General features: G+C 45.4%; 1 protein-coding gene across 3 annotated transcripts in view; it reads left to right on the plus strand.

Annotated features, from left to right (window-relative positions):
- Positions 1–13164, plus strand: part of LOC135907193 (phospholipid-transporting ATPase ABCA3-like) — a 327820-nt gene that overhangs the window by 281681 nt on the left and 32975 nt on the right. For 2 of the 3 annotated variants that reach the window (XM_065438877.2, XM_070525204.1), the window contains 2 exons: positions 251–438; positions 8716–8889. In XM_065438877.2, coding sequence (XP_065294949.2) covers positions 251–438; positions 8716–8889 — 362 coding nt within the window. The remainder of the gene's footprint in view (positions 1–250; positions 439–8715; positions 8890–13164) is intronic. The other variant, XM_070525205.1, reaches the window with a different exon arrangement.

Here is a 13164-nt window from a genome sequence, read left to right on the forward strand (position 1 = left end):
GCATCAAGTGCCGCAACTACTCCCGAGTTCGAGCGAAGCCGTGAATAAGCAGAAACCCTACTGCTTCCGAACGGTGTGAAAATTTGCTTAGGATAGGACGTATTGGTTGTCAGATTTGCCTACATCTGTGATTGATTTTTCTTCTATTTACATTTTTTTCTATTATTTTATTGATATCATTCACTCCCCTCTGTAATGCTCTTCACCTTGTGGATTATATATCTTTTTTCTTTATTCACGTCCACCGCAGTGGCAGTCCCAGATCAGCTACTGCATCCAGCTCGGAGGCCTACTGGACAATATGAATGCGTACGAGTACCTGTACCTGGTCGGTCGCCTGCGAGGCATCCCTGAAAACGAATTAAAGCCCATGGTGGACAGCATCGTATCCGTCGTCGATCTCACAGAGCACGCCTCAAAGCAGTGCGGCGTGTACAGGTTCGCAGATTTCTATTTACGCGTTAACATTCTTAGTTCTTAGCCTACTTCAAGCACTTTCGCTGGACAATGTAAGTATGTACCCCATGTGTTTGTTTATATGCATGTTTGTTCGTATCTAATCGCCCTCCTCCTTAGCTGGGTCACTGGGAAGCCGGTTTGTCTCCCGTCTAGTGCGTTGTACGGCGAAGGTTAGCTAACAAGGTTCGAAGCCAACAATCAAACCAGCTTGAGTCATTGAATATGTGGCAATGCCTACATACGTGCAGCTCTTCAACAGACCTCTTTGATGCCAATTTGGGTAACTTGGTATATGCCTGTAGGTGGGCTGTTCTTAAAAGAATGTCTATGAAGCCAACTTGTGTAAGCAGGTATGCGGCACTAGCAATGCGCCGCTCTACAATAACGAAAATGATCCATTAAGGTTCTCTGATGTTGAGTGAAATCAAACAGAGGTCACAAGGGTTCATTGAGGACATAAATTGGACACATTGGTAGGCTGATCCGCAAGCTTCCTGGCTATGTACCGCTTTCAATGAACAACTTTCACCCCAACACTTTATCAAGCTGCGACATTAATGTCCTGGGTGCATTCCGCTCTTAATGAACCTCTCGCCAACTCGCCAACATAGGGCCCGTGTTTTCCAGCGTTTGCGTGCACCCGCCCACAAAGCATTTCGTGCCCGACGCGCACGCTCCGTGTTAGAGTGCTTCAGGTGTTTTGAGGGAAAGCCGAAACAGGAGTCCCGCTGCCGTACATACTTCATGAATAATTTATTTCGATGGTGGCAGTATGTTCAGTCACTGTATTGATTCAATGATAACGCATGACAATGAGATGGGTTCTGCCGCTACCTTTTTCAGCGAGGTTGTCTATGCCTGGGTTCTTGGGATTTCTGAGTGGCGTAACCTCTAAGGCAAACTATCATCACCAATGGCTTTTACCCTAGTAAGGCAAAGGCTACACGCATTCAGGAAACTGAATTTCATTTATTTATTTATTTGTTTATTTATTTATTTATTTATCTATCTATTTATTTCATACTGTCAACCTCGTTCTTGGGGTCGTTACTGGGAGGGTGATGTGTCAAGAATACATGATACATAATTTTCGCTCTATCTAACATACAAATTCACTGGCGCTCTTGATAGTTAACAGCAGCAACGAGAAGAAAGAAAGGAGCAAAGCACAGTAGTTATACAAAGAAAAGTGAACAAAAATGCTCTTAGCAAAAATTTAGTATACATCCTTGCAAAAGAAAGTATCTAACGCATTTTCGAATTCGGCAGAGCCCTCGTTGCTCAGAACTGCATTACCACATTTCAATCGTGTCAGGAAAAAAAGGGAAACGAAAAGCGTAAGTACGTGTTAAATAAGGTTGAATAGCTCTGCTATTGTTTAGACGATCTCAACTCCTTTTTGGAGGTCGTAGATATGGATCCTTGTTTATTTTTGTTCGCCCACTCACGATTTTAAAAGAACCTTTAGCCTATGCTTACGTGCTTTAGCTTTAGCGTGCTTTACGAACCTTTAGCCTATGCTCCAGGGGCTCTAGTTCACAAGATTTTAACAAGGCTGTAACAGACTCCATGCGTCGGTATTTACCGCACATGAAACGGAATGTAAATCTTTGCATTCTTTCTATTGTTGCTTTCAGGACTTTCTGATGAGGAGACCACACAACACAAGCGTACTCAAAGACTGGTCGTGCAAGTGTTTAGTAGGCTGTTAATTTCGCGTCCTGTGTAGCACACTCGTTTTCTCTTTAAAAAGTATAGTTTTTGGTTTGCCTTGGAACATGTACTATCAATGTGTGAGTGCCATTGCGATGTGTGCATAATACTGACTGCTAAGTATTTGAAAGAAGCTGCATTATTCAGAGGATGGTTCCGATGTCGTATATTAAGGAAAGTTCGCTCCTACGTGAGCGAATATGCGTAAATGTTGTTTTCCTATAGCTTATTTCCATGTCCTATTTTAAACACCACTCGTCTAATGCCTGTAAATGTCTATTGAGAATAATTTGGTCACCTTCGCAACCTAGTGGGGAATAAATCAATCATCGGCAAAAAGTTTCATTTTACCAGGCGGTTCAACTAGTGCACTGATATCATTAACAAACCGCAAAAACAGTATTCGTCCCAAAACGGAACTTTGGGGAACCCTAGAGTACACACGCAATGGATTTGAAATGCAATCCTCAATCCTTACAGACTGTTGACGCCTACATAAATATGCCTCTATCCATTGAATTACTTCTTTAGCTATTTCTATTTTATCGAGCTTAAAAAGGAATTTACGGTGAGAACCTTTATCGGAAGCTTTCCTAAAATCAACACTTATTACGTCTGTTTGTAGGTGTGCATCCATGTTCAAGTAGAAATCATGGAGTGTTTCTGTTAACTGTGTCACCATGGAAAGACCGCTCCTAAATCCATGCTGAATTGTTGAAAGTAACTCGTTAGGGTCAAGAAAACTAATAATATGTCTTACAATAAATTGTTCTAGGGCCTTGCAGCAAACTGACGTCAAGGATATAGGTCGGTAATTGCTTACTTGCGTACGGTTGCCATCCTTAAAAACAGGAATTACTATTGCATTGCGCCAGTCTTGTGGAAGTGAATGAGATTCCATTGACTTTGCAAATATCTCTAATTAGAAGGAAACCCATTACGCATATTGTTTCAAAAATTTTGTTGGTAGACCATCCGGTCCGCTTCCCTTTTCGCGTATGCTTCAAGCAGCAATTGTAAAACACCTTCAAGAATGATAGTAAATGGTTACATTGCGGTCCTCATGTCACCGTTCATGTATTCGCCTATCTTAACACCTTTGTCTGTTGTATGAACAGACTGAAAGAAGCGATTGAAAGTATGAGCTAAGTCTTCAACTCTTGTCAGGACTTTTCCTTCATGTTCGACCTGTTAAATTTTTTTCTTTCTTTCACTGAAGTAACGCCAAAATTTGTGTGGTGAACTTTTAAGAAGTTGGCAAGCGTATGATCAAAGAACTGTTCTTTCGATTTCACAATAGCTTCTTTCATATCAATTTCTGTAGCTGCAACTTCCATCGCTCTCACTTTCTTATTTCGTAGTCTTCTAATTTTCCGTTTCCTATGGATAATGCTGCGTGTTATCCAGGGGTTTCGTTTACGCGTTTTCCTAATACTAGTTGGAACAAAGCGCTCGACGCAAGCTATGATGCTACACTTCGATGGCTGCTCGAAATACCTAATCTGTAATTCAAAAAAATCGATGATGGCGGTGTCATCTGCATATTTAGTCTTTTACTTTTACCGGTAGAAACGGTGTCCCTACACTGCACACACTGGTCGGTATGTTTAAGACAACACTTTATGGTCTGATATGCCCTCCAATATATATAATGCATAATCTATTATGTTGTGCGAAAGGAAAAAAAGATCCACTAGTGACTTTGACTATTTGTAACTGTAGTTGGTTCTTGCACAATTTGTTCCAAGCCATGAGAAAATTTTATTTTCAACAGCTTTTCTGAGCTGTTTCTGTCTCGCTGGGCAATACACTTTGCCAATCCAACAGATCATGCATTCTTGGGAATCATGCACACAACACAAACACAACATATAGCATACAACATACAACTAACATACATACAACGTACAAGATAAAGAACAAGCTGAAAAGAAGCATCCGAACCACATAATTGATGATAAGGCCCCCCTGCGCCTACACGCAATGCTAAGCGCGCAGTGCCTCCCGCATAAGTTTCCAGTGAAGATTCCTGTTGCGCAAATTGCCAGGCGACGGCAGCTTGCGACTTGGCGAGTGACGTCCCTAGCCTTTCGTATATAAAATAACCTGTCTATTAACTCATCTCGATGTTGTTTAGCAGCACCATTATGGGTAACGCCATGCTGTCCAAATTACTAATACTCGCATTGCTACTATTACTGCAAGATAGCATTACTGCCATTACTCTAAAGTCATCAAACATTGCTTACCTCTCTCAGTCTTTGTTGTGGTGGTTTTCAACAGCTTCGCTAGACATCCACTATTTCGCATGGCTGGGTGGCGTGTCAGTGTGGCTGCAGGCTCTACACTAAGCAATTATAAACATATGCCGACACCACTGTGGTCAGTGCGACCATCTGTCTACCAAGTGTACGATGTCACATGGGCGTGAGTATAGAATCTCATAGGTGGCCATGGGCGAAGTTCGTTTTACAGCGAAGCTGTGTATGCCTAGGATTCCGGGAATACTTCTTGACGCAATGTCGACAGAAAGTCTTCATCATCGATGGCTGATAACCCCAAATTCCATGGCTCATACCCCAGTAAGGCAGAGGCTGCAAGCACTCAGTGAAGTGAAGAAAACGACGCATATATCTTCATTAGAAGATGCTCAAAACAAGCATCGCAACCACGTAATTGATGGCTTCTACATAGTGGCTACGGTGTTGTGCTGCTAAACATTAGGTCGTGAAATTGAATCCCGACCACAGCGGCCGCATTTCGAGGGGGGCGAAATGCTAAAACACGAGCGTACTTAGATTTAGGTGTACGGTAAAGAACCCTCGTTGGTCACGGCGTGCCTCATAATCAGATCGTGGTTTTCGCACGAAAACCCCATACTTATTTTGCACCTAGATGCACTGCGAAGCAGGCATCGTGCCCCGCACATGATACCCGGTAACGTTTGCTGTTGCGCAAGCTGCCGCGGCGATGGCAGCTTGACTGTAGCATACGAAGCAAGGTGTGACGTAACTACACTTTCGTACGTAAAAGATGAACCTGCCTAGCGACTCATTTGTGTTGTGATAGTGCAACGTGAAGGCCATATGGAGTAGGGCTCCTGAAGAGCAGGGTGCGTACGAAGCACAGCTCGTGCACTCTTTTACGTGCTCTCTTTTTAAGTGTACGAAGTAGAGGCCCAAGTGAAATCACAGGCCGTCGAAACGTTTCAGAATTAAAATTAGGTAAAGCGCATGTGAATGTCGCCACGTGAATAATTTCAACCTAGGACTCAATGGGCACTCGTTCGAGGTGTCGTGTACAGCTTCGCTGTCCAACCACCTTCCCATCATCGACTGGAGACCATTTTCCCTTCGTTTCACCACCGCGCCTGAGAGGGAGGGCTTCTGCGAATGGAGGCGAAGATGCTCGGCGCGAAGTGAGGGGGGGGGGGGATCTTCGGTAGCTCTCGCTTTAGGGGTCGCAGGACAAGACACATTGTTACTGCGAACTTGTTTAGCATTACTTGTTCAATTGTGCATTATACAGCAGTTCATCTTCATGGCCGGCCGCAACACACGCATGCGTGCCCATGTGGCACGATCTCATCTCGTCGTCGTCAACCGTTCCACTGGCTGACGGCCAGAGACACGCTGGGAAGCGACATACCTTACCCAACGTTCGCCACAGGGACACAGGCCAACGACTCGCGACCAATAAATACTTACGCTTCGCTATTTACCGCTCTGTATCGGCCACAATGAAGCTGTTTGACGGAAGTTAGGTGACCGACGAAGCAAATCGCGTCGTCTTCATTCAAATTTATACAAAGGCCCATATTGAGGCGCAAAAGGTCTAAGATTCCACAGCAGAATTCCCCACAAGGCTAAGATCTTGCAGCAGAAGGTCCAAGAATTTCGCTCGGGTCGAGCAAACGCGATAAAGCAGGATTCGTATCAGGCAGCAAGCGCCACACAGAGGCAGCGTCGAAGCCAACATTTGATGCACCGACGGCAACGAGTGAGGCTATCCGCTGTTGGTGTGCTGCTACGACTAGGGTTGAGTGACCGCGACTGAAGTCCTTTCTTCTACAGCGATATTTTCCTTCGGCACTTCGTTGTCAAGTCATTGCGTTCGTCGAAGATCAGCGTAGCTGGACTCTTACTGCTGCTTACTGCTAGGCCTGTTGGACGAACTTCGGGGCGCTTACTTTCCGGCGAGGCTATCTTAACCGGCTCCCCCTCCCTCCTGGTTTGTGCGAGTTATGTGTATTTCATGACGGCAGCCTTTGCGGAAACAATAAGGGACACAGACTGCTCATCGCGCAGATATGACGTCTCATCGAGTGCACCTGCGAACGAGAGACTGTGTACGCAGCGTGTCAGGATGCATCCATGGTTGCCGGAGGTCAGGGTTGCCTTGAAAGAAGGGGCAGTGTGTGAACTTGTTCTACCAGCGTACTGACCGAGAGCAGCAACGTCGCGATAGAAGACGGAAGCCAGGCACAGTGGTGATCGCAGGCCTGACAACCCGGGCTCGGGCCCCGAACTTATCCGCAAGATTGTACATACATGGCGAAACACGAAATTAAGGGTGATAAAACTGGGAAACATAACGTAACTGGACGGTGAAGAAACAAAATATGTTGCTAAAGCATCCCACATTGTGTCAAGAGATGAACTCAAACTGACAAAACACTGAAAATATCCCTGAAGCAGATAAAACATATTCGTAATCAGTCTAAAGGGGATGCAACTGTGTTTATTGGCTCGAATTGCTTGAGCAGAAATTGGGCATTCTGGTAGTTTTATCTTCAGTTGGTGCCTCTTTATGTCTAAGAATCTTGGAAGAGCAATGTCCAAAATTATTCCGTGTGTTCAGCCACTGTCTCTCGCATACAGATGAATCATTCGCAGGAGCTCGCCATTTCCCTCTCGCTTTCTTTTCAAATAATTTCAAAAATTTTAAATAGTGAATCCTCGAGTCGAGTATGAATGGAAAAATCATTGCAATTCAGCTTTTCAGTTAGAATTGAGGAAATTTCGAATTTTCGCACACTCCAATTAATGCTCAACGCTTTGCTGTCTGCTTTAAAATATTGGGCGAACACATCACCGTGCCACGTGGGACTACCGCCAGTTAACTGAAAAGTGATGGCCACATCCCAACTCAAAATACATGGAGAGTGGTAGAATACTATCAGGGTAACCAGTACAGTGGTTTAAGCATAGATGAACTCAACAAAGTCTGTTGACGTAGGCAAAAACAAATTTAGTGTTCATCGTAGCTTTGAACGCAATATTTCAACGTAGCAATATTTCATCTACGGGTTTCTGTGTTTGTATGTTGCATTGAAGCTTACCATGGATTACACAAGCCCAGCGTATTAATTTAGATTGAAGCTGAGTTTGCGGACTCTCTGCCATCGTTGTCAGACTTCGCTAAAATTCCGAAGATAGTGCAATGCCGGGTCGGCCCGCCCTTTCATTATTAAAAAGCACTTGTACAACCACAAAAAAATTCCTTGTAAGCCGCAGTCACCACGCGAAGTACGCTAACGCGAAAGGGACGTGATGTAATGGTGCAACAAAAGATTTACGCAATAGACTGCTTGCGAAATCTGAATTGCATGGTGTAACACTCGGTGTAACTAACACCGCTTCGCTGTTCGACCATCTTCACGGACTGCGAGGATCGGTGATGTTTTTTTTTACGCTGATTTGGATACGTAAAGGTTCATATTTAAGGACGCTATAACACAATGGTCGTAGCAGCGTTTTCGGCACGCTCGAGCGAGAGTTCTCTTGTCGATACTTCAGCAAAGCACCTAATATGTAATGACTTTAACTCAAGTGTTTCACTCAGTTTACCCTCCGTGACTATAAATAGTGCTGAACATGTTGGTCCAGTTCTTGTTGATGATGTTTGGACTTCCTTGGGCTAGGGCGGTAAAGGGAAATATGCAATTGATTTAACACGTCGGCTTGAAAATGGTATACAAATCTGTGTAAAACCTTCCTCTTCGGATGAAACGACTTTGCCAGCGGCGTTCCGTTGTTACGGATACTTTCATTTTTTTTTTAAATTGCCTCTTTTAACAAAATTGATAGAACGTGATTGCCAAATGGCGCTATTGTGTATCAATTGAGTTATAAAACGAAAATTCGACCACTCAAGGGACCATAAGAGCGAAGCGGTCGCAGTGTGCTTCAGTGCTATTGACCAAAATATACTATTTCTGGCCGCAGTTTAGTATATACAGTTTTTCGTGACTGGTACGTACAGCGTAATTATTTCACCGAGGCCAAGCTCAGTTAGGGCCCCGCAGACCTCTTCTCTAGTCTGCGGTACATAGGCACCCCCTCTTGATATAAAAAATGAGCTGATATGACTACTCGCAACGACGTCTCCTCGTCAACTCGCTCTCTCTGTATTTTTTTTTATTAGTAACTGCACCGCAGTAGGCTCCGCAATATTTAACGCCCCTCTCGCAATCACCAACATCCGCAAACTTTGCTTTGCTGACGTGAGTGAGCACTTCTCCCCCTCCCTCCCCCCTTGCAGCGGAGGCAACCGCCGAAAGCTGTCCATCGGTGTCGCTCTGCTGGGACTGCAGCCGTTCGTGTTTCTTGACGAGCCGTATGCGGGGGTGGACGTCGTTTCGCGCAACAAGATCTTCCGAGCCGTCGCAGAGATCAAGAAACGCTCGCGGACGACCTTCGTGCTTACGTCGCACAAGTGAGTGCTGCCAACATGCAGTAGAAGTCGTCAGACAACGAAGTGAGCGAGCGGAAACCGAACGCTCGATTTGTTAGCCGCAAAGAAACGGAGCCAGTCCAGAATCAAGTCCAAGTATAAGCATAGCGGAAACCGACGCTTCTTCTCGCCTAGATTTTGCTGCAGCAATCGTAATGTTCTGCTGTAGATATCCGACATCCAGAAAACGGAAGAATATGCAACCCAAAGTGAGCAGTAGGCAGCGCCAACCGGACGACAGATGTTAAGTCAACAACTCGCCCAGCTTGCTGCATTCAATAAAAGGAAGCTCTTTTTATATATGCGAACGGCAACACTGATAATGACTTAGTTTGTCGACTTTGTGAAGGAGATGAATTGTCGCTCTCCCTCAACTTTGACAAATTTACATACGACAAATCAAGCAGAGATTAAGCTTCTTTGGTTGAACATTGGGGCGGGCTACCTAAGGCATATAAACTGCCTTAAGTGGCACAAAAGTGGTCTTCAAATACTGTGTCGCCATATTTTGTGCCATTAAGATAGGTGGTTAGGAGGTACGAACAATCAGATGCTCTTTACAACACACTTAGTTTCTGCGAGTTCAGGAGAAAAAGCTTGGAATATTTGCTAAAAATACGTGTTATTTTTTTCTTTACATTTATCTGTCGCTCTCCGTTCAGGTGTGCGTAGCACTATGTTCTATTCATTGAAAAATATTTGACCGCGAAGGGTTGTTGCAAATGTACAAGGAATACTGCAGCGGTAAATTAATTAAAGGAGGGTAAAATACAAAATGCCTCTTGTAGGATCCGATTCCACATTCTCCTCATGACGCAACCAGTCGTCTAGCAATTAGGCTACCGTGACGGCTCTCCAATTTCTCGGATGTTTTTGTTGTGACAGCAATTTTACGAAGTCTCAAAGCGCATATGTGCCGTCGTCGTCGTTGTCGTAGTGTTCGGTATAAAGTCCAAGGATGATGACATCGCCGTCGGCGCGCCATTTGCTGCATGTGAGCGTGAAAGCGTGCGACGGAGAGCCCACGACGGGGCCTCAATCTTGCGTACGCAAGGCAGGAAAGCGGGGCGGGCTCTCTAACTATATGGCCTTTACACAGTGAAAGGTTTCGTTGCGATTGCACTGTAAAGCACGATGCTTAAATTAAACCGGTGTCCATCACTACGGCTTGCCTCATAACTCGATTGTGGTTCGGGTACGTATGGCCTCGTAAGTCATCTGAAATTTAACACTCCTGCTAAGTTTCCATGTTCCCTGTGAGGCAATCGTAATGCTCAACCCCTCTCAGCGATTACAAAGAATGGCGCACAACAACACCTGAAGCCGACATGGGTTCCCAGAGGATCAAAATTAAACCGGCGTCCATCACCACGGCTTGCCTTATAACTCGATTGTGGTTCTGGTACGTACGGCCTCATAAGTCATCTGAAATGTAGCGCTCCTGCTAAGTTTCCATGTTTTCTGTGAGGCAATCACATTTCTCAACCCTTCTCAGCGATTACAAACAACGGCGCACAACAGAAGCTGAAGCCGACACGGGTCCCTAGGTGTTCTACGTATTAAGCCAACAAACAGCAGGAGTGCACGCAGCATAACGCTCAGCATCAACTTAATACTGTCGTATGGGACTAAACGTTGAAGAAATTATACATACACTGTCCACATCACCGGTAGTTATCGGCCGTCAAAGCAAAAAGACAGAAAGCATCGCTTACATCGATTTCCACGGTGCGTAGGGCCTGCATGACTTTTTTTCAAGTACAAGCTATTCGGCAAGAATGCAGCACGAAACAGCTACGGTCCCGAAGCTTCGAGGGCGGAGTTCGCAAAAAAAAAAGGTTTCTTTTGAAAGTGTAGCCAAGTTGAACTCAATCCAGAGAAGTGGAACTTTGAGAGGCGAACTGCAGAGGGAGAATTCGCTGCTCCGAAAAAGTAGTCATTAAAATCTGGTTCCGTAGGTTTAAGCACTGAGGATCCTCCGTCAGAATATTTGGCAAATGCCCGAGTGAATGTCAGTTCACGGACTTTTATTTGACAGGGCCACTGCAAGGTTTTAGCACGTGTTGTCTTACGAAAACCAAAGGTAATGATGAGCGGCCGCAACTTGAAGCACGTGCGCAATTAAATTTTTTGAGCGCAGCTCAAAAAATTACGGCGTATCGCCCATTCCTGCGGTGAGCTTCGGCGTCCCTAATTACCGAGTGAACGAGCACAGCCAATCACAACAGCCCGAATGCGCAGCGCAGTGGTGGATGCAAGACGGCTCTGACGAATTGAGCGCCAGGAAAACGCTGCAGCCCAACCTTGAGGCGGAAAGCCGAGGTATAGTGAAAGCGTGAAAAGGAAACCGTTGTGCTGCGCAAGACGGGCTCTGCGGCGACGATGGGAAAAAGGTGGCGCCAGAGTAGCGCGCACCTTCTGTTCACCAACGACGCCACCGATACCATATATGGAAACAAAGCACGGCACGAGCGGAAGTCTGTCTGCGGCGGCTGTTGTGAATCGCGCAAACTGGTCACCCACGCACTGCCTCTCCCGATCTTTCAAACAGCAAGGCAGTCGCGCCACACTTTCATCCGTTCGCAGCGTGCCGCAAGATACAGATTGTCTGCGCCAGCCAACATACCTCGAAATGAAAACACGCATAAGGTTGCACTGAAATTTCGCATTACTGCGTATCGTAATCGCGGGTGATTTTTTTCATTACACGATTGGACAAGCTTGAGTCGACTTGTAGTTGTTCTTGCAGCCTGAGAGAGAAAAAAAAAACTAAATTTGAACGGATCTTTTAAGTGCTGTTAAAATTCGCCGATAACATATCGTGTATCTAGCCGCCTTTATCGCCGCATGCGTACAGGAGGCCCCGAAACCAGGATATTAGAACCACCGAGAAATACCATGTAATGTAACCTGTCGCAATCAGGAAAACCCGTGTACCGCGGATAAGTTAAGCATCTTTTCGGCATTTCAGATATACGAAATGCGCTTACAATGACTGTTCTGACATGCGTTGCGCTGACTTTCTAGTAAGAACCCCCGCCCACCCCACAGAAAAGTGTATACCCCGGATATTTTGAGCATGCTTTCAGGCACGTAGAATCTTCTGGGCAGGGGTTCTCCGAGATAAGGTGGCCTGACAGCCCGCAGGGCTGTCTGAGCTCACTCGCTTGGATGCTTGGTTCCTACAGTCAGAAGCTCGAATCCTTGCGTTGTAGTAATGATTTTTTCTCAAGGTGTGAAACTCGAATTCACCTCCCCGAGTACACTACATCTCCAGGCTTGCAGTGGCGCCTAGCACAGGCCAAAATTACGAGAATTACGAGGGAAAGTGGGGCTCTACTAATCCAGTTACAACCAAATTAGGAAGACCAACTAAGCTTCAACAAGACGCTCCCTCACAAGAACAGGAATTGGCCTCCCTGGTACAGTATCTGGCCACCACCTCCCAAATGACTCATTTGATTATCCAATCGCCCTCAGTCCCCAGCAGCTGCAATGCAACTCACCAAGGCGGCGGTCAGACCAGTAACGCAGCAGAGGGTGCTAAGAATCTCTGGATCCGGACAGGCGGCGAACAGAAACTGAGCCTTGTAACTTTTAGCACCCGAACCCTCTCGAGCGAAGCTAGCCTAGCAGGACTCCTTGGGGAAATATCAGGCATTATTTGGGATATCATTGACCATAGTGAGGTTAGAATAACTGTTGAGGCTTATACAGTACTGACAAATGGCCACGTCCTCTGTAATAGAGGACTACGAGATAAAAAGTAGTTCGGAGTTGGATTTCTAATCTTTAAGGACATAGCGGGCAACATTGACGAATTCTGCAACATTAATTAGAGGGCAGCAGTAGTCGTACTAAAGCTGAATAGGATGTCTAGAGTAAATGCACTACAAACCTACGCTCAAAACTCCAGTCACGACGATGAAGAAATAGACCAGTTTTATGAAGGCGTCGAATCAGCGATGCGAAAAGTGCAAATTCAGTATACTGTAGTCATGGGTGACTTCAATGCAAAAGTGAGGGAAAAGCAGGCTGTTGAAAAAGCAATTGGCAACTATGCCGTGGATTCTAGAAACACTCGATGAGAGATGTTGGTAGAATTCGGGGAAAGGAATAAGCTGCGAATAATGAACGGCCTCTTCAGGAAGCGTTGGAACAAATCGTAGACCTGGAAAAGCCCTAATGGTGAAACGGCAAATAAAATTGATTTCCTACTTCCTGGTGATGCCAGCATAGTGCTGGATGTAGAACTGT

The sequence above is a fragment of the Dermacentor albipictus genome, chromosome 9 (assembly GCF_038994185.2).
Source record: "Dermacentor albipictus isolate Rhodes 1998 colony chromosome 9, USDA_Dalb.pri_finalv2, whole genome shotgun sequence".
NCBI lineage: Eukaryota > Metazoa > Arthropoda > Arachnida > Ixodida > Ixodidae > Dermacentor > Dermacentor albipictus.